The sequence below is a fragment of the Myripristis murdjan genome, chromosome 4 (genome assembly GCF_902150065.1).
Source record: "Myripristis murdjan chromosome 4, fMyrMur1.1, whole genome shotgun sequence".
NCBI classification, from domain to species: Eukaryota; Metazoa; Chordata; class Actinopteri; order Holocentriformes; family Holocentridae; genus Myripristis; species Myripristis murdjan.
Genome location: NC_043983.1, coordinates 12,830,520 through 12,852,077, shown reverse-complemented (window position 1 = coordinate 12,852,077; position 21,558 = coordinate 12,830,520). Strand labels below are relative to the sequence as shown.

General features: G+C 39.8%; 1 protein-coding gene and 1 non-coding gene across 3 annotated transcripts; one reads left to right on the top strand and one right to left on the bottom strand.

Moving 5' to 3' along the window:
- Window positions 1-328: 328 nt before the first annotated feature.
- trnaa-agc (transfer RNA alanine (anticodon AGC)) lies at window positions 329-401 on the top strand. Its single transcript has one exon. It is a non-coding gene; the product is annotated as a tRNA-Ala (tRNA).
- A 3,285-nt stretch (window positions 402-3,686) lies between these two features.
- On the bottom strand, window positions 3,687-19,748 carry tm6sf2b (transmembrane 6 superfamily member 2b). 2 transcript variants are annotated; one of them, XM_030048762.1, is made up of 11 exons: window positions 19,613-19,748; window positions 19,242-19,369; window positions 17,224-17,327; window positions 13,177-13,274; window positions 12,165-12,268; window positions 11,327-11,409; window positions 10,664-10,788; window positions 10,259-10,360; window positions 9,227-9,319; window positions 4,966-5,085; window positions 3,687-4,058 (listed from the first exon to the last, which is right to left on the bottom strand). In XM_030048762.1, exons 2-11 carry the CDS (start codon window positions 19,319-19,321, stop codon window positions 3,822-3,824), a joined length of 1,146 nt encoding a protein of 381 aa, XP_029904622.1. In that variant the 5' UTR covers window positions 19,322-19,369; window positions 19,613-19,748; the 3' UTR covers window positions 3,687-3,821. The 2 variants fall into 2 exon arrangements, with proteins under 2 accessions (XP_029904622.1, XP_029904623.1); XM_030048763.1 differs by having other exon boundaries at window positions 19,242-19,366; window positions 19,613-19,744.
- Between the last annotated feature and the right edge of the window lie 1,810 nt (window positions 19,749-21,558).

Below are 21,558 nucleotides of genomic sequence, written 5' to 3'. Positions count from 1 at the left end.
ATGCAGATGATGGATTGCACCCTGTCAGTTTATTTATATGTAATTAGAGCCACGACTTCACGCAGATTTATTGCTACAGTGTATCATTCTGTGCACAGCGGCAGGACAGAGTGTTACTGTATTTATTTACACTTCACAGAGCATGCAGTTTATCTCAGTGTGCGCTGTGGAAACTTATAAACTTAAATACGTTTTAGAAGAATATTGCGGAAAAAATAAACGTGTGTGAGTGAACCCCATGCTGATCCAATTGTCCGTAGCTATTGAAGCTGTCCTCGCTTGTTCAAACAGGCTTGTATAGGCCCCTGTGTGCGGCGTGCTGATAGCCGGGGGATTAGCTCAAATGGTAGAGCGCTCGCTTAGCATGCGAGAGGTAGCGGGATCGATGCCCGCATCCTCCAATGAGCTTTTCCTAATCAGTCACTGATTCAGTTATTTGTACAATTACCACGGGGGACGGAGGGAAGTTCCCTTGAAACGCATTCGAAGTTCGCTATTTTGTCTGCCCTAATTTTTTTGCCACCCTTTGTTAATGTGTTTTGTGCCTGATACTAAGCAGAGTAGTAACCATGTCAAAAGTTTCTATGTTCTGCCCGAATTGAATGCACATGAATATGCGTCACTGTAACAATGTAATAGTACAGGGGGGCTTTGATTCAGTCCTCAGGAACACCCACAAATTCCATATATTTATTCAATATTAATTAAGTTAATTAATGAAGTTCCCCCTATGTTTTGCTGTTGTTGTAGCTGGCACACTGGAGAGGCTCTGGTATACTTAAATGGAGCAGAACCTTAATTAATGTCATTAGCGACACCTTTGTTTACTCTGCTGTTTCATGTCAGAATAGCTGCTGTGAAAAAGATCTGTTGCCAAGTATCATCAGGGCCGTGATTAGTCAAATATGCAAGCTCAAAAAGGCTTTTTGTGTTTGTTTGTTTGTTTTAAATTGCATTGAAACCCCCCTGTAATATAGTAAAACCTTTTAAACATTACAGAACCATGAAGACAAGCTTTGTATCTTCTCACATTTAAATATATATCAATAATTAAGGTGTTATTATGGTAATCTGTATTAAACTGTAGCCACATCTTAATGTTGACATCTAGCCACATCAGCATTGAAATATATGATATTCCAGCCACTGTAGCTAGTTGATCTATCCTGGGTAATGTGAGGTAGTGTTAAAATTCAGCAAATTACTTTTAAATGCCAAAAGAATTCCCCCACCACCACCTTTTAGACCATATTTACACCCCTTGAGTTGCGTATTATAAGAATTTCCTTTTTTCATAATTTATTAATTAATTCTACCAACTCTGCACAAGCAAGTACTGCAAAGGACTGAGATCTCTGAGGGCAAAGAAATCTGACCGCATTAGGAAGAGAAAATGAATAATTTAGGATGGACTTTACCACCACCAATCTATAAATCCACACTGATAAATCTTAACTGCTTCAGTGAAGCAATTCCTGCCATGACTGCAGTGTGAACTGTTTAGTTATATTTTCCTTCCTAATGCAGGCTACCAACAGAGCCGCAGCTCTCTCCGGGGCCGGCCAACCGCACAGCTGAGCAGACATCTGCAGCAGAGATCCCTTGCGACTCCCATCATGGGATTACAGAGCTGTTTGTAAAGGCCACATTTGATTTAGAGCCTCTGTCACACACACAGAGTGCACTGCTAGCATGTGCAAGCAGGAGCTTTGCCACACTTCAGCGGGAAAAAGCTGCTGAGGGAGAATGAATTAAATGAGTCTCTCTCTGTTGGCCTATTGCTCAGCTAAGTACATGGGGTAATTACTTATGAGTGGGCTACTCTGTTATTGATGGTGTAGAGAAGGGTTACACAGCTGTTTTAAAGCACATTATCTATCCACTTAAATAACCCCCTCTCTGTCTCTGTCACAAACACTGTGTATTTATCCAAATGCTGGCTGAACTGCATCCAAAACATCATATCAAGAATATAAATACAGGATAGATAAATCCAGCTATTATCAACTGCCTTACAGGATGCTATTCTGTCAAAAATGTTATGTAAATACTCTACCGTTCTCACTAAGGGTCAAGCAACCCAAAGTCTGTCAATGTACAGTCTATAATTGTGTTGAGACTATTATTTCATATTTTATCATGAAAGAAACTGCTCTTGTCTACTTGCCTTGATGGTTATTTGAGTGTGTTTGTTTTTCCAAACAACAAACCACATACAGATCTGAAGGTGTTCATTTGATGTCTTTTTAAAAAAGTGAATGATGAGTGCAGGGGGAGACAATTTACTGGGCCACCCACACAGAGCAAGCGTACAGCAGCATCACACAGTAGAAACGAAAGGGAGAGGATCAAGGAATGTAAATAGAGAAGAGATGAAAAGACGGCAATTTGGGTACACTGTGAAAGATAGAGAGAATGGAGAATGGCAGACACAGGCAGGCACAGCATGTCTTGTCTGCCTGCTTAAACCGAGAAAATAAACCCTCCTTTTAAAAGTAAGACAGGCTGGCAGGTGAACAGCAGTGGTACTACTGCATGTGTTCACCCTGAGCAGTAAGTGAGTGACAAGAGCTGCTGTTGAAGTATACCATCAACAGCACACATTGCCACTACCTCTCCACTCTGCTCTGGTTAATGATATGTGGTAGCTGCAGAAGATTCTCTCTCTGCCTCCTCTCTTTCCTCCTATTTCTTCTTTTCCTTCCCTTCTCTCTCCTGTCTTAATTCCCCAGTGCCTGTGTTTTCATCCCAGGGCAGAAAAGAGAAGAAATGAAAAATGTTTTTGCCTCTTAACCATACCATAATATCCACTTCTTGAGCAAAAATGCCCTCCAAAATCCTCTGTTTTTATAATGAGCAAAAGTATTTGCACCTCTGTGAAATTTAGGCACAGCAAAAGAATAATGACATTAAATGAAGAAAAGACTCCCGCACACTAAGTACCGCAAAAAGATACGCACTGCAGTACCCCAAAGATAGGTAATGTAAAGCATTTGAAAAACTTCTGATGAAGTCCTGCTGCTAGATGTTAAGAAATGAATAAGTGCATGTCCTGGAAAATGTCTTTTTAGTAGTTAGTTCATAACCCACCACTACCATAGTTGCACATAAAACTTCCAACCAGTAATTTCATCACAGATTCTTTGGAACAAAAATAAAACCTGCAAACTTAAATCTGTAAAAGTGATACAGGCAGCAGTAGGGGAGCATTTTTAATTCCCAAAAATGATGTTTCATTCTCCCATGACACCATCTTTGTATCCTGGTGGTTGGAAATATAGCCTATACATTTGGAAGAACTTAGAATATGTGACAACTTTTGTGGAGTCACTTTCTACATTTACAGTCCAACCCACCTACTTGTGAACTAATTGGGAGCTCAATATCAAAACTCCTTGTATTCTGAATGAAATGAGGGGATGGTGTGCTTTAAGGGTCATTCAGCTTCTCTCTATGTTCTGTGTTGAACCGGTGTAACATTAGACCGTTCCTCTTAACTTGTGAAAGGTAAACACTGCTCCACTTGTTTTACTCACCCCCTAGGGGAGTCAATAGAATAACTTCAATTGCAGTGGCACTAAAAATGCATGGAATGACAGTAGTTGGCAGTTTATAAAGGATATACATAAGGAAATGGAGTGTAGCAAGCAAAAATGTAAATAACCACTACAGTAAATCCCAAGGTATTGAGTAAAATAACCTTATATTTTGGCATTTGAAATAAGGCATTTGAATTAAAGCAACATTGCATCCTCAAGTTACATTCTTCAAGAATCATTGGATATGTCATTAACTGTGAAACCTGAAAGCATTAACAATTATCATTTCTCTTTGTACTTGGTATCCTTCTCCTCACTGTTGGGCAGACCTGTCTGCCCAGGGAATGGGGCGATCTTCAGGAAGAAATAGGGGTTACTCTGAACCCGCATGGCTACTGCGATTGGTGTAGCTGCATAGAGCAGGTTAGCTGCCAGCACAGACCAGAAGACTTCATCTGGGATACGATACGGAGCTGTGGTACGAGGATGGAGGGACGCCCCAATGTGGGCCCACTGGCACTGTGAGGAGAAAGAGATACATAGACAGTGAGAAAGTGGTTTGACTGATATGACTAAGGACTGCTGAAGGACTCCTTGAAGTTGTTTTTCCCAGCTGTCACACTGATGAATGCAGAAAAACATGCTATGTAAACAAAACTCACTTAAAAGTAGACCATTGTCAGTAACTCTACGTTGTATATTGTAACTGGTATCACTGGCACTTCCTGGTCCTATACTGTGTTCACACAGAATGCAGGTCATTGGATTCAACATTTCTTTCCCCAACCCCTCGAGAGGAATAACTTTGAATGAGGTACTTTGAGTCTCTCTTTCACAGTCATTAGTCTACAGATAGCAGTATACAGAACAGGGGCCTCACAGGGAACATAAAATGTTGGGCACATAACAGGGCACACATATCGTCACTCTCACAGAGTTAGCTGGCTGTTCACAGGAGTCTTTTGATTAACCATGAGTGAATCCCAGGGCCGTCCTGCCCTCATGTTAAAGAGGAGAGAGGGGATGAAATCTGCAGCCTCTTATCTAAGACAAGGCTTTGATCAAGGGCTTCCCATTCTCATGACTCCACTGCTTCCAACAGATCAATAAGGATAGGAAACGCCACCAGCCTGTTTATTACAGAAAATATGTCTCTCAAGGATAACCGTGGTTGGTTGTTTGGAGTGAGGACTCCGGGATGTTAGTTATTAGGGAGAGAGCTCAGTGCAGGGAGTCTCATTGCAGTTTCATGTATCAGACCTCTAATGAAGAGAGAAATCAATCAGAGAAGTAGGCCAGTGATAATAATATCACTTTATGTATTACACCAAACTCTGGATCTAACCCATACTCATATACTCTTGTATACCATTGTATGCTGTCTGAACCGTTTTCCCCCACTGACGATTTCTCCTCATGGTCTCACCTGGATCATAGCTCCGGCGAAGAACACACTCCAGTCTGACATCCATGTGCACCCTGGCTTGAGGAGACCATAGACAAGTGCACCCAAGACAGGTAGCCCATAAAAGAAAAAGTGCAGCATCTGTAAAAACAAGGACAACATCATGGTAGGTCAGAACACTTCCTGTTCTTTCTTTCCCCTTCACCTATTTTTGTGGAATTGTGAACACCCCCGTCATAGGATAAGGTTATTTTTTGTAACAAATGGTAATACAGTTGCTTTTGGCAGTGTGGCTCTGCTCCAAAATGCTCCAAGAGCAAAACTATGCAAACATAACACAGACTTGGCTCAGAGCACATGAACCCCCCATGTGCACATGACAGGGCCTGAGGATGCACATCACTTACAGTTGTTGTTATTGACAATATAAATACTCAGCCAACATACTATGAAGTCCACCATGGTAACAGACAATATAGCAGCATATGTAGGATGAGTGAGTGCCAGATCTGTTTATATGGGCCAACTAGTTATTGGAGTTATTGGTCATATGTCATTGGAGGTCATCTAGAGAACCTGACAGACGACTACTGTGCTCTGCCTGAAGACGTGAAGCTCCATTACTGCAGCAGCTACTGCACAAACAAAATTTGCAATGTATAAAATGACAAGAAATAAAGCTGCTGCTACAACCAGAACATAAACAACATTTAGTAAAGTAAATTGATTTTACACTCCCTAAGGTGAAGAATAAAAATTATACTTAAAGGTAAAATAATAAATTGTTCAAAGAAAGTATAATAAATTATCAAGTAACTAAGAACAGAAGCAATAGCTGTGGAAAAAAAATTTATGAATGGGCAGCAATGTATTGAACAAACAGGAACCCTGTACTGTATATTTAAAATAATGTCTTCATATAATAACTTTTAATTAAAGCTGCAAGCAGCCCCCCAGACTTGACAGACTTGATTCAAAGCATAAACGAGTCACGAAACTCGGATCTGTAAATCTCCCATTTACATGATTTTGCTATCTTTTACCGTTTTTGAGTTATGGCAGTTTTAGTTTGAGAGTGTTTTCTGCTCCCTCTGAGCTCTTACAATGGGTGTGTATTGCGAATTCCTGTGGCAGCTAGAGTGAGTCACATGTCCAGGCAGAGTGCAGAGCAGAGCACACCAGAGTCAAAAACGTTTGAAAACTCTTCACAGCTCCCACAAAGTTGGTCCAATCCACATCAAAACTACATATTTTTGTAGGAATTTTTGTCCTCTTTCCATCTGCATAGTTTTCAAAGCTGTCAGACTTTTACTTTAAACTCCAGGGGCCTAATTAGTGCCAAGTGTCAGCCTCTTCACACCAAACTCCATGGGAAAAAATGAAGTTTTAGCTCCGGCCACTCTGACTTTGAGGGCTTATAAAATCCAAACGAATCGAGTAATGACGGAATCTTTAGCAACTTTTGTTCAGCACTGTGTCCTCTATCATCTGTTAAATTTTCAAGCCGCTGACATTTACGGCCTGGGAGGAGATAGATTTTGTTCAAAGCGGAATTTTGGGCGAGAACGTGACGTTCAAACGCAAATTGCGGACTTCCTGAGAATCAGAATCATCCATGGTTGCCAGACATTATCTGAATGACATATTCTGGTAACCTCATGAATTTCATGAATTTACAAAATAAAATAAAAAGATCACACAGTCAAATAGATATAGAAAAGACTCTTTAAAAAGGACACTACAGCCATATTGCTCAATTAGGCTGATGTTTGGATATCTCCAGTCCTTGGCACGAGAACTAGCATGTCATATTTCAGACCAACTCTATCACCTCTTTCATGGGCAAGAGCTCTATCCACCTCAGCTGTGGGGCCTCTGAAAAGTCTTCATTGATAAATGTCTGTACCCTTCAGTTTCTTGGCAGAAGAGAGGATAGGTTGTTTGTCTATGAAGTGCAAAAGTTTGTCAACAACTTTCTGGGCTTATCCACCTCCTAATACTGGCCTAGCCCTTGGGCACATTCAGTCTCCATGCTTGAGCCATCTAATCCCAAGTTGCTTGTGAGAATTTGCTAAACCTTCTGCATTTGCTAAACCCTGAGGGATTGTCAGCAAGCCCATCCACCAAGATGTATGTCAAATTTTCAGTGAAGTTTTGTAAACATTGCATCCACTTCCTCATTACATTTGTTTATGTCCTTTGCTTTATCTTTAGTTCCAACTCCTTGTGCCCAGTGATCATACCCTCCACCTTATCTTGTGTGAATTCCAAGATGGTCTTCACACCTTGAACATCTCTGATAACTCCTTCCAATTTGTTATTAATCCCATCCAAAAACAGCTTAACATTTGAAGTTTTGCTGCTGCTGATATAGCACCCCTTTAAAAAGAAGGTCTCTCTGCTGTTCCAGTAACTGGGACAGCATACTCATTGTAACCACTGAATCATCCTAAGATGGTGTTGCTTTAGTCTGTTTAGGAGGCATAATGATTCACCAAGAAGTGCTTAATAGGGCTATAAATGTTCAGATCCAACTGGGCCTGTATGTCAGAGGCCTAGTAGGCCCAAGGTCTACCAACTTGGAGCCGAAACTCAAAATAGATAACTGCTGTCGTCCACTGTTCATGAAAGAATTGAGTTTAGACTTTGCTTGATTCACATAGTGTCAATGTGCAGGATTTTCAAACAGGATTACAATGATTGATGTTGGAGTCATGTCTCAAAAACAACTTGTGCCCTCTAGCTGCTGAGAAGAGAATTAACAACACTGAAATCCCTTTTCCTCAGTGACTTGGATGGCTCGCATGGCTTTTGATATTAGTGTACATACCTAAATTAAATTATGTGCTTTTATATCCTTGTGCACTTGAGTAGCTGATAGTGTATAGAATATGATGTGCATGATTTCAGATACAGTGAACAGAGTGCAGAGAGGCTGTCCTTTCCACAATTGGCCATCCATGTTATTGCGGGGCCATGACCAGTACTCCAGCAGACAATTAATACAGTACATCCACATTCTCCTATGGGCTACACAGCACTTCGGCTACTCAGGCTGAATACTGAGAAGGGCTACTTAAAGCTGGAAATACAATCACATACACCCTCCGAGCAAAGTCGCACAATATACACCTCTCCCTCCCTCTCTCTTTTTTCTCTTTATTTAATAGTCAACGGCTCCCTTACACATACATTTGCACCCTCAGCACAAATTATAAGGCATATACAAGGGTCATTACAGTGTTTCTCATGACATTCAACTTAAAAAATTTGGTGCATGAAAGCAAGTTTGCCACTTTTTAATAGCTTCAGATTACACCACTGAATGGTGTCTTTTCATTCTTGGTCTGAGGTCTACAGGAATTCTAATGAGTAGAGCCTAGGGTGTGAAAGCCAATCATATATGCCCTTCAGCCTTTTGTTTGAGTGTCTTTCTAGTGCCGCCACGGTCATCTGTCACATGTGGTTTATCATCATCAATGATTAAAAAGGTCGGTCAATGCAAGATCAGTGTAACCCTGTGCAACAGACCAATCCTCATTTCATCTCCTCACACCCACACATGCACATTCACCCATCACCCAAAGCCGGACACACGCACACATGTACACGCATACACATGAATACAAAGAATCACAAACACTTCTGACCAAAGCACATTTTACACATACACACATCCCACCCGGTGAGATGCTGATGGGAGGATTTGGGGGAAGGATTAGCTTATCAAGTTCTCAGCATGCGGCTCGTCTGTCTGATCAATGACTTGCCATTGTGCCTGGACTGCAGCCTTGACAAGGTCCTCGGATAACCTATTGACAAGGCTATGTAAGCCCAACAAAACACAACAAAACCCACAGCCTCACAGGGTCAGAAAAAGCAGAAAAACGATACCTCTACCCGTCACAACTGCAGTCTGTTACGCAGCTTAAACAAATGAGAGAGAGACGAGGATGCACTGGCCTCTCACCCCTCGCTCATTGTTGCTGTAATGATGAAAAATGGCTCCATAATCAGCTGTGAGAGATACACAGAGAGAGAGCAGGAGATAGGGGCAAGCTTCCAGCCGACTCAGAGTGATATCTGTGAAAATTTAGGTCCATTATGTGGTTGGTTATTTAAAACAAAATGAAGAGGGCCATTTAGGAGAGCCTTAGGCGCTGCTGCAGCAGACAGAGAGGCTGAGTGTGGAGTGTGTGTGAGCAAGATAGAGAAGTGGAATGAGATAGACAAAGAGAGAGACAGAGCCACACAGACAGATAGAGGGAAAAAGAGGACCCACCATAACTCTAGGGTAGCCCACAGGATCCTTCAGATAGGGTTCGTACTGCCTCAGATAGATAGAACAGGCTTCCAGGGGAGAGTCAAGAGCCACCTAAGAGAGCACACACACACACACACATACACACACACACAAGAATTCTGTTTATATTGTAAGCTAATTAAGATGACATTGGATATGGTTGAATGCCCTCTTAGAATCATCCAATATGTCCAGCACATAGTAATTATGTCGAGATACAAAATCTGTACATTGTTGCAACAGACTTAATGCTCCCATGTGGCTCAATTAGTTGAACATATTGCTGGTGAAAGCAAAGTCATAGATTTGAATCCCTCACAAACTGCCAGGATAAACTACTCAGCATGAATGCCATTGTGGGATAAATGAATTAAACCAGTATTTCACTTAGCTTTAAATAGATGGATTATTGGCACTTTACCGCTATACAAAACACAAATCATCATCACATCACTCACCAAGACACTGTGACACATTTGTGCATTTTTTACTTCCCATTCACTTGAATGAATCCAACAAAATCAGCATGATCTTGTTCGTGAACTATATAGCCTGTTATTCAGACATTGAAGCAGTCTTGGGTCTGCATTCATTTTACATCTCTATTCTTGGTTTCCATTAAAATGACTAATCTAAGTGTATCCAGTCACCCAGACACTATCAATCAACAATACCACTGTTTGGTGCACAATTTGCTCCAAAAAATGTAGACCCATATTCCACCAAAAAATCCTCAAAGGAGGAGAAGAAAAGTAATTCTCAAGGCTGTTTTGTTGGCTTTATTCAAGTGAACAGGATATGAAAAAATGGAAATGCTACAAATTTATGACTAATATGCCATCTTGGTGAGTAATTTTGATTTGTTTACATGGCATTGAAGTGCAAATAACCCATCTATTTAAAACTAAGCAAAATGTTGCTTTAAAAAAAAATGTCTCACTCAGTTGTAAATGCTGCAGTCATGCCCCAAATTCTGCCCATAAACATCAATTCAGCCAGCTTTATACTCACCAAGCCTCTGAGGATGGTGAAGGCCATGGCAGCTAGCAGGAGTACTACCAGAATCAGGTCCAGGGGGCGCCAGATCAGCTTCATGGTTTGAGCATGCTGGGCCTGTGGGAAGGTGACAATATAGAGCTCTTTGGTCAAGGTCATGCGATCAGTGGTTTACACTCACTCCTGTGCTTCTCTAATTTAATGAACAAATATGAGGTTTCTGTCTTGAGCTGTCCTTGTTATTTACCTCTAAAAGCTGCCAATGAAGTCTCAGTGCAGATAAAAAAAAAAAAGTCACCCAAAAGGGAATGCACTGCGCTACACTTTATTACAAACTGCTCTAGTTAAAACACTAACTTTTCAAACCTTTCCCCCCATGTTTATCAAGGTCTTTGTTTGTCTTTGTTGCCCTAGACTTACATTGTATCCACCAATTAGTGGTCTGTCCTTGGGCCTGGTGAACAATGTAATGGCTCCAAATACAGGCATCAGAAGAAAGAGAAAGTTGAGCCAGAAGGCTGGGCGAATGTCGGACCCATATTTACCTGCCAGAAAGCCAGAGAGCGAGTGAAAGAGTGTTTTACAAAGTACACTGGAAATCAATGAGTGTTTATCAAGCGGAGGAGCAAATTTTTAAACTGTTAAATGCTGACTTATTTCTATGATATTTAAATTATGATTCCATAGGGTCTATGCCAAAATATACTATATCATCTCATCACTTAGTTCCAGTAACCAACAATCAAACATATGCACTCAAAGACACACATACGTACACCTATCTCTTAATGTAATTCACTTCAATGAACTTCTTAATAAACCCTCTGTGGAGAAACACATTGCTGCTAGATGAGTTTGATCCTCTGACACTTATGTATGCAGTGTAAATGCCAACAACAGATGCTTTAAGTCTGTTTTCTGCTTTGTTCTGTGGGTTGCAATGGCAGTCGAGGCGTGCGGTGTTTGTGTATTGTGTTGGCAAGCTGAACTGTGACACTGATGCTACACGGCAGTGCAGATGTTCACTTGATTAAAGCTTGTCATCGTGGGACTGGTAGAGGAGGAATAGATGATGAGGCTCACCTGCCGCTATCCCAGCAATAAAAACACTCATGTTGGCAGTCAGAGAGCCAGCCCAGAACAAACCAAGGGTACGGTAGGACCTCCTAGGAGAGAAATCGAAATTGATGGAAAGAACAAAAGAGGTTGCACTATTGTTTAGTTGGAAAGGTACAGATAATATGAATCGGTGAAGGGATATTTATATACTGGTTAGAGCACGCATGCACAACATAAATGTGGTATTCAAGAACTTCATATACATCTATCATATGGTGAAGTACTGCAAAGCCTAGCAAAGTTTCTCCCAGTGGGAAAAGGCTGACAGCAATTCAAAAAAGATCTTATTTCCATTGTAGCACCTACCCTGAGGCAGTGCACGCTCTGAACTCTTGAACTCACTGAATACACATCATGACTAACTCACTCTAGGGAGCCCTCTCTTTTTTTATAATATAGTTTTATATTTAGGTAGACTATGTGTGATAAATTAACTTGATAAAACCTAGAGGTGAATGCACTTTTTGTATAACTGTTTTTTATTGTTCTTAAAAAACATTAAGGATGTGAAAATAGTGGTAATAATAGTTTTGTGTTGGTACACACAACTATCCCTGGTCAAATCAGCACCTGTGACAGTACAGCTATGTGCACAGGGCTTGGTCAACTTCTGGTTTATAGATAATGTTCACAGTTTAACATACTGTGTGCACCCAAAGTCCTGTCATTTCTCAAATGATATAGCAATAAAATTGTGAGTCTTGAATCTCAGTGTCACTCTTGTTTTAGTTGACATGAAAATTACCCTCCATAGCTCATATCTTATAGAAAACCAAGAAGTGAAAGAATGGCTTGCACCCACCTGTCTGTTATTCTGCTGATCATCACCAGGTACATGATAAAGTGGGCTATTCCATCCCAGTAACACATCATGATGCCATAAGCTGTGCCCAGGTAGGGCTCTCCCTGTAACACAGACATAATAGAGTTCAGATGTACAGTTCATGGTGCTAATGACTGTGGTGCTTTGAGTGCTTTTCTATGCACTATTCAGATCCCACTCTTGCAGCTTGCCTTCTCTTTTTTAAAGATGAAAAAGCTGTTTTCCAACCACTAGAGGGTGTTGAGAGCACACACTCCATTTGTAAATACACAAAGACCCTCCTCTCCCCAGTGGATCCCTTGTAGAATCCAATAGTAAATTAAAAAAAACTGTTTTATTCTGGGTTTTTAAATGGAAATTAGGGAAATGAGAGACACATTTTACTCTCACAAGGGTCTTCTAGGATTATTTGGATTGCAGATTCAGAAGGCATGACTTATCTGAAATTTAGATGTGTTTATCTGCAGAATATGCAGTTTCAGAGAAGCTTTGAATGAAGTTGAAGCCGTGAGGGGATGACGTGGAGGACAGAAGAGGAGCTTATTGTTGGGCCGATACAGAAATTCAAAGAGCTCAAATCAAGGGGTCGTTTTACTGGGGAAAAAAACAAAACAAAACAAAACAAAAAAACATAATATTGCTTAATGTAGGTTTAACCTGAGTTATGTGTTTTTGAGACCTTCTCCATCAGTGGTTGCTTCATCCAGCCTTTCAAGCTATTTGGATATCTTCAGATAATTGTGATTATTCTTACACAGGTTTCTAAAAATTACTCCATGTCTTATCTCAACAAGAACAAAATCATTTACTTAAGTTTGATTGAAGGCAAAATATAAATGAATTTTACATCACATGATGCAGTTTTCAAGAAAATTCTTTCTTTTCTTTATTATTCTTCAGGTGTTGAGTCCAGGCACAGACTTCCACATCTGGTGCACCACACATAATATGTTCTAACAATGTATTCAAGCTGTGACATTAAGAAACTTACTGTTTTCTGGTAGAACTCCATAAAGCCAGAAACAATGCCATCATATTCCAAGGCACTTGTCAGGTCAATGATACAAGTAAAACAAAATTCAGCAAACACTGCAAAGGAAAGGGCACATCATTATAGAGAGACAAAAACATGGTGTGGCTGAAACTGGGCATAATATAATCCTTTATTTTGAAAACAATTTCAATTCAGATGAATGTCTCTGTCCCACAACAAAATGACTTGAATTAATGTATTCCTCACTGTTTTGTTATGCTTATTATACACTGACTGCAACTGCAGAATATTTTCCAGCTTCACACCCAACAAAAACAACTTTCAATTACTTTCAGAATTCAGCACAGAAAATGTTGAGTTGTTAAGCAGCTTGGTAAGTGGAACAAATGTCATTCAGTAGTCAGTGTGATTGTGATGGAAAGATTTTCTCTCTCCCATGTAATTACTCAATTTCCCTTTTCTCCCTTTTTTTGAAATCTGAATAAAACTGTATTCACTTCCATTTCTAATTAAAAGAAAATATTAAGGCTGGAAGAGCTGAAAAATTCTCTTGAACTTCTGTCTCCCCTCTCTCTCCCATCTGTAAAGCCTCTATATTTACCATCTACTTGAGGTCAAAATATTTCACTCTAACCAAGGTATCCATTGGTTTCTGGGACAGTGTGGGTAGGTAATGATGTCTTCTAGCAGTGAGATATGCTGGAGCCAGATTTATATTGGGAACCAGGAGAACAGGCTTATCCTCAGGTTAGGAGCCCAGCTGAGCTGAAAGGCCAAGTCCACAAGCAAGAATGTTTAGCTCCCAGTGTGGAACCGCACAGACAGATAATAAGTGTCATGGAATTGGGAGAGATAGACCCCACTAATACCCAAGAATAAAAAAAAAAAAAAAAAAAAAAAAAAAAAAAGCTATGGACACTTTTCTGAACTGTTTTTCTGCCTGTGGGTATTTCACAAGACGTTTCAGAGCCAAAAATGTTATTTCTTACATATTGCTCAAAATATACAATTGCATGTGACAGTGGCATTTGGATATTTATCCAACTCTAAAGTTAGTGGTATCACTTAAAGTATAACAGTGGCTATTTTCAAAATGGACCATCATTATAATCAATTGCTTTACTATAGAGCTACTTAAATATTTCCTGGCTGGGGGTATAGCTCTCAAATGCTCTTATTGTCCTTTCTCAATTTAATTTATGCAAATACTCATATCTGTAATCATGACAGAAAGCTTTGTCTTATATTGTGTGTAAACCAGAAGAGTATCTGCTACAAGAATAGCAGCTAGTGTGGACACAAATAAACAAATGTATGCTTTTATGAATATACTGAGGCTCAGTCTATAATGAGATAAGTATATGTTCAATTTTCAATTTATCCATGACCTGAAATCTGTCACTATTTATTTTGCATTACATTACACAGCGGTGCATGTGAGGAGGCAGCTACACAGTGAAAATTAAATGACGAAATGTGAAAGCAACCACCAACATAGCATCTAAACTGTCAAAGAGAGGCATGATTGTCGATGATTTTCAGAAAGTATCCATTGGCCCCACAGGTCTGTATTGGTGAATCATGCACCCAGAGTAGCTTGTAGTGAAACGTTTTACAAGATTTTGGTTGGAATGGATAACTGATAGAAAAAAACAAGAAATCAAATATGTCTGTGGGCTAGTTAGAACTCATTTATTCTTACTATTTATGTATTCTTATTCTTGTATGTATGCACTCTTTGCTTTTCATCCTACTCACTGTACCTGTGCGTATGCCACGAGGTCTGGCTCAATTAATGTACTTTATATATGGGAAACTGACATGTGTGTCAGGTATACAATAAGAGCAATGTGTCTTGTACATGCTATGTAATTGACAGGTACTGTAATTCAGACGCTGCCTTGTACACTGAGAGTCTGAAAGCCAGACAACCAGACTGTGTTTCCATGTACATCTGTTATTGCTAAAAATGTGCTACATATCGTTAAATTGTGGCAGACACGGTGTTCTACAGGCTTACAGAGTACCATTTACCCTGGAATTGGTTTACAAGGAATGCCTGTAAAAACTCATTACAAGGACCTGCTGTCTGTACACTGCTGAATGTCATTATAAAGGCATCTTGTGTGTGTGTGTGTGTGTGTGTGTGTGTGTGTGTGTGTGTGTGTGTGTGTGTATTGTGACCAGGGGGCTGCAGATACCACAGCTTAAACTGTTGTATCACATTTGCCCCTATCTGTCCTTCACACACATATTGCACATGGAACCACCACATCCTTCACACACAACGCATACATTTTGTTTTTCTCCTGTGTACAAGCATCTCTGTAATACTCATGAGGGCCAGGTTTATTGCTGACATCTACCAGGTGAGATAGGGCTGGGGTTATGGTTCTCTGTCATAGAGAAGAGCCACTGACTTCATCCCTGCAGCACTCTCTTACAGCGCTGGGATTGCCTTGGGCACCAGCTATAATACCTCCTTTTTGTCCCACTGGCATAGCCCCTGGCATCAGTTACAGGGATAAATTTGTGAGGGCACCCTTGTCTAGAGATGCAGAACATAGTTTGACCAACAGCTATACACAGATGAAAGTGAGGTGCTGGGCTTGAGAAGCCAGTGTAGAAATGCTTAATTAGAGGTGCATGAGTTGGGTCCCAGATGCACAGGCTTTAAAGCTTGCTGCTAAAGCTGGAGAGTAGACATCCGCTTTGTTGCCAAACTGAGCACAAAATTTTCTTGTTGAATATTCACAGGAGCAGACGCATATGGGATAATATATGAACATGTATGAACAACTGATGTGTGGTGAGCCTTGTGGTGCAAAATGGCGACCATGCATCACCCAAGTAGGTGCTATATATTGGTGGTGGTTGAGATGAGTCCCCCCCCTCCCCCTTTCACTGACAAGCCCACTGGTATCAAGATAAAGCGCTATATAAATGTAATCCATCATCATTATTAGTATTATTATACCATACACTACCCAGTCTTAAAGGAAAACTTGCTCTTGTTTCAGATAGCCTTGAACCTGACCTGCCTTAATGGAAACTGTGTTACAGGCTTTGATGTTACAGAACAATCTGCACTCTTCTTTTTTGTTTTGTGTAAGTGACTTTTTTTTATGTGTAACTTTTAGCATTTGCTGCCTTCTTGACCAGAACTCCCTGGAAGAGGCATATTGCATCTCAATGGGATGTTCCTGGATAAATGAAGTATAAATAAAATACCAGAGAAATCTTGTCATATATGTTACATTTGTGGTCATATATGATCCAAACATTTACATCTCCCTCTGGATATGGTGATTATATGTGTTGTTCATATATGTTGAACATACATGTGCAACTTCCTTATGTGCATCCATGAAAACAATGGTAAGGACACATGTATTTGTAATATATGATAGATATATATGTCCATATTTGAAAATGTGCCAATTTCTCATATGTTTCTTAAGTGGCTATATAGCTTCATATATGGTATATACAGAAATCCCCCTTATGTCCATACATGAGATACCATTCTAATCTATACAGTTGATTAGAATGGTATCTGACAGGAGAAGTGATTACTGAGTGATCCTGTACAACCATTTTCAAGTGATTATGCCTTTAGGTTCTTGATGCCTAAAAAGTCAAGTGCAGGAGCTGTGAAGGTCCTCAGCTTGCTGTATCTATACTCTAGGATAATGCATACATTTTCTGCCCCCACCCCCACCCCCTCCCTCCAAGGTATATGGGCTAATGTGGATGGTGTGGCATGGTCACCCATGCCACAGAAAAGCACGTCTGGCCTCAGCTTTGCTCTGAGCCAGATCAGTTTAAGCAGCTTTCTACGTATCAGGTGAAATCACAATGAACACAATTCATGTTTTCACTCCCAACACAGTCAGCAGTGAGGGAACGTTCTGGAAATCTGTTCTTGGGTATTGGAATCAAACCCTGAACAATGCATAGTGGTTGTTAACCTTTTCAATATAGCCAGTTGCTTCATAATCTGGTTCAAGCATGTTGAGAAATATGCATGATTATGTACGTTACCAAAGAATAAGGCGTCTTTAGGTGGGTTGCCTCGAGTGATGAGGTAGTAGAACAGGAAAACAACCACCAACACAGCAACTCCAATCTCCAAGATCACATACGGCCTGTGGAACCAGAGGAATTAGCTGTTATCTATGAAAAGTATTAATATGTTATCCATATACTTAGTACAACCTCAGTGCACGCACTCTATACTTTTAAACAGCAATCTCCCTCTGATTTTCTGCCTCATTCTCTTTTCTAATTAGCTTCTCCCATGGAAGTTGTGCCAGTCTCTTCTGCAATGCTAAATTAGTGAACAGTGAGGAATGGGAAGACAGAGAGAGTGATGATTATGCAACATACCTCAAGTGAGTAACATAACAGAGGAAATAATGCAGAGGTGTTAGGGAAAGCTGCTGATAAACATGCTGAGCACGGAGCCAAGAATCAAGCTCTTATTTCTTCAAGTTTTTACGGATAGATTTTTCAGTTACAGCTGTGGCTTTGTCAAAGTCTTGATACTTGTAATTGTTCTTTGCAATTATGGTTTTAATTTTTAAAAATCTAACCAAAAATCCACTTTTCAATATAGGAGGAGCTCTCTTCTTGGTGTTATACAGTGTTATATAGTATTTAAAAACATCCAGTTAACTCACTAGTCCCACCAGAGAATCCAAATTTTATCACTCTTAAAGACAAAGTTATCAATATAGTACCAATGATAGTATTGACCTCTATTATAAGTTTCCAGGAGCAGCTGATGAGCATGTTTACATTGTTAAATTTAAGGCCTGCAATATTCCATTTCTCATAATGCCCATTTGATATGTCTGCTCGTGGCACAGCTTTATCAAGACCTAATCAGTCACTGGTCAAGGTGAGGGGAGTATCAAGCTAAGGCCATGTTAGTTCAGCACCGTCCCCCATTTTTACCGGTCAAAGTTACTGCTGCCTCGCAATAGAAAAGATGAATGTTCTCAAGGCGTCTCCTAGTAAACAAAATTACTTCCTTGCAAACTCACAATATGTGCACACAGAAGCCAAACAACTGCTGTAAGACCAAAGGGAAACTCCCCGCGCTACCTCTCCAATTCAACAGTACAGGAAGATTTATGCACACAATACTGTTTGTTTGCAGAGGGGAAGAACACGAGGCATATTGTATGTCAGGAGCAATTTATCAAACTCTTCTGCAGAGTCTCTATTGATTGTCAATGTCCATGCACTCAAAGGAGTGCCAGCAGAGATATTCACAAAGGAGGAGGAGAGAAGTTTGTCAGAAATGAGAAATATCTCGTATTCCGAACTGCCAGGGAGAAGTAGAATATATATTACCATCCCTGTCTGTAGCTACAGCACAGTTATTGTTGCAGTACATGCATATCATCAGTTGCAGGCAATATGTCATGATGAAAGGTAATACCACTGTAAACAAGCATAACAGATAAACCTTTACAAAGAAAAGGAGCACTGAGAGTTTAAAAAAAAAAAATAGTACTCTGCTATAGCATGTGAGGTTAACTCCACAAATTCTGTTCCCATGGCCTCTTTTGTTCCCTACTCATTCTCTTGCCTAATCACATGATCTCAGTCTTCGTTGTTTCAAAGGCATACTTAGCCAACGATGGAGTTGGTCATTTCAATCTGCAAGACGAACTCAGGGAATGAACAGATCTCAACACGGCCAAGGATCTGTGAGGTATTTACAGTCAAATATAGTATGTGGGAATTTGCATTCAGTTTTGAGCTTGTAGTGTCCTCAAGTGGTGGTAAAGTATATTACCTGTCATCTAATGATATTTCTAAGCATCACGTGCACCAATTTGTTATTAAATTCTATATATATATTCATAAAAAATGTTATCATATTAAAACAATACACTTGCAATGACCAGGTGACTTACAGCTTTCCCTTCAGGGAGTCTGTTTCTTTTTTTTTTTTTTTTTTTTCTTACAAAATATGTTAATATAAATGTATATGTGGTTGAATGATTTTGACTAACACCAGTAAGAAATGAGTAAGGTGTCTGACTTACTGTTGAAGCTCTGGAATGGTGTTCATTGCATAGAGGATGCCGAGGGCAGAAAATGAAAATAAAAAGACTAAGGTCTCCATCTCTTCCAAAGTTCTTCAACCCCCCTCCCTGTTGAATCCCAAGCACTACTGAAAAGACAACAGTTATCAGTTTGAAGGCAGTCAGATCACCAGTCTCTGCTAGTGTTTGTAAAACTCAATCAAAATAAGGTCAATTATCAAAATAAACTGGAAAAAAATAATTAATTAAAATAAACTGGAAAATGCACGTAATATTTTAGGGAAACAACGTTATATGTATAATATAAAGTAAAATCCAAAATGTTATCTGCAATTCTGTATAAATTGGAAAAGCAAAGAGAATGCTCTTACCGTGTGGCTACCCTTTTGGTGGATTAATCAAATTATGAGTGGTCCGAGGCAGACTCAGCCTTTACCGGGGAAATAATGAACTGCAGACAAAGAAGCTTTTGGGGAAAGTTGTGCAATTTGGTTTTGTCAGAGATTTACATAAGTCGTATTAGAGATTGCGCCCCACTTTATGGAGCACATCACTTTCAAGTCACATTGATTCGTGACCGGCAGCGTGTTTTATGAAACGTGTGCACATAATCTCTGACCTAATTTATGCACATCCGCCTATGATGTTTTCACAAGCACTGTATATGTTACGTGGCTTTGTGTGATAATTCTATAAAATCGTATTGCTCCTTTACCACGGGCCAAAATCGAGCTCGTTTCAAACCGCAAAGTGCTTGCGGATTTCTTCCAGTAGAGTGCGCCAAATACAAACTTTAGGAATAGATTGCGCACCATTGGAAGAAGCTTTGCATGGAAAGTGTGATAACTCCAGACATAAAGGTTTACATTGTAAAGGGTGTAATCACCAGAGACATAAACATAAGATAAGTTTTATTCTGAAAAAAATTTCAAATGTTAGCAGCCTTGCCACCTTACACTGTGTTAGGTATCAGTAACTTACACTGACATATATAACACATATTTGCTGTTATTGTGTTGAAGCAGCTCTGATAGGGTGAACCTGTTCTAACTGAGGGGTTATGTGCATGGCTTGCAAAAGTGCAACTAAAAGGTGCCACCATGCATTCATCATGTTTTTATATTCAGTATCAGCAGCCGCTACATTGCTGAGTCAGGATGATACAACAGCACTAGACAGGGAAGACAAAGCACAATCCCTGTCAGCTTCATGTTTCATGAGCCCCCACCTTGAACTTGGACACACACACACACACACACACACACACACACACACACATATACACACACACACACACACACACACACACACACACTCTACCCCCTGCCTCCCATCTCCCCCCCTTTGTTGGGAAAAATGGGGACTGTTTTACCAGGAAGCAGTGACCGTGTGTGTTTACTGGAAACAACTGGACCTCTTCCAGTTGCATCGTTCAATAACTCAGAGTGGACAGATGGATGCCAAAATGAGACAGCGACCTGGAGGAGGATAAACGCATAGCCTACTCTGTTTAACATCGAAAGTAAAATAAGAGTAAAGCTTTTATTGAACAGTAAATAGATTTCGCTGGGAAATAGTCATTGTAATTCACCTCTAAAATGAAATGCCACATATAAATGGCTATATATAAAAAAATAAATAAATAAATAAATTGTTATCAGTTATATAGTGCACCATGCCACGAGCAAACAATAACACAAGCAGGCTATGCACCTAAGAATGTAAACCATATATGTATTTCATATTATGAGCTAAGTAGCCTGCAATTCTTGCCTATAATCAAATGAGAGGGAAGACAATTGGTAAATCTTTTATGTACAAACATGATGGAGTGAAACTCATTAATGAAAAGCTGCAGCGGTTTTTAAAGTAATGAAAAACACCGTCTTTACGGGTCTTAAATGCATCACTACTTGCCCTGAACTCATTGTAGTCCCATGGTTCCTTGTTTTTTACTGAACAAATACAGGGGAATTTAGCCTGCAAATCTTAGGGTATTTATGGGGTATTTGTAATGTTAAGATCAACATTAGCTTTTCTGACAAAGATCATTTATCTTAGGTGATAGAAGAGGCAGACCAAGACTGTGCAAATCTGAATAAACATATCAGTGACCGTGAGAATAGAAACAAAAGGTAAATAGACAGTCATTTTAAATAATCTTCTTGCTATCTACTAAGATGCAAAAGCAAAGTTAACCATGGTTCCTTTGAGGACAAAGTCTGCTTTCTGAGGGAAGCACTCAGAGTCAATTCCCAGTCACCAAAGTAAGAATTAAAGTCACAGATATAATGTTACTATGTTTTATGTGTTGTGT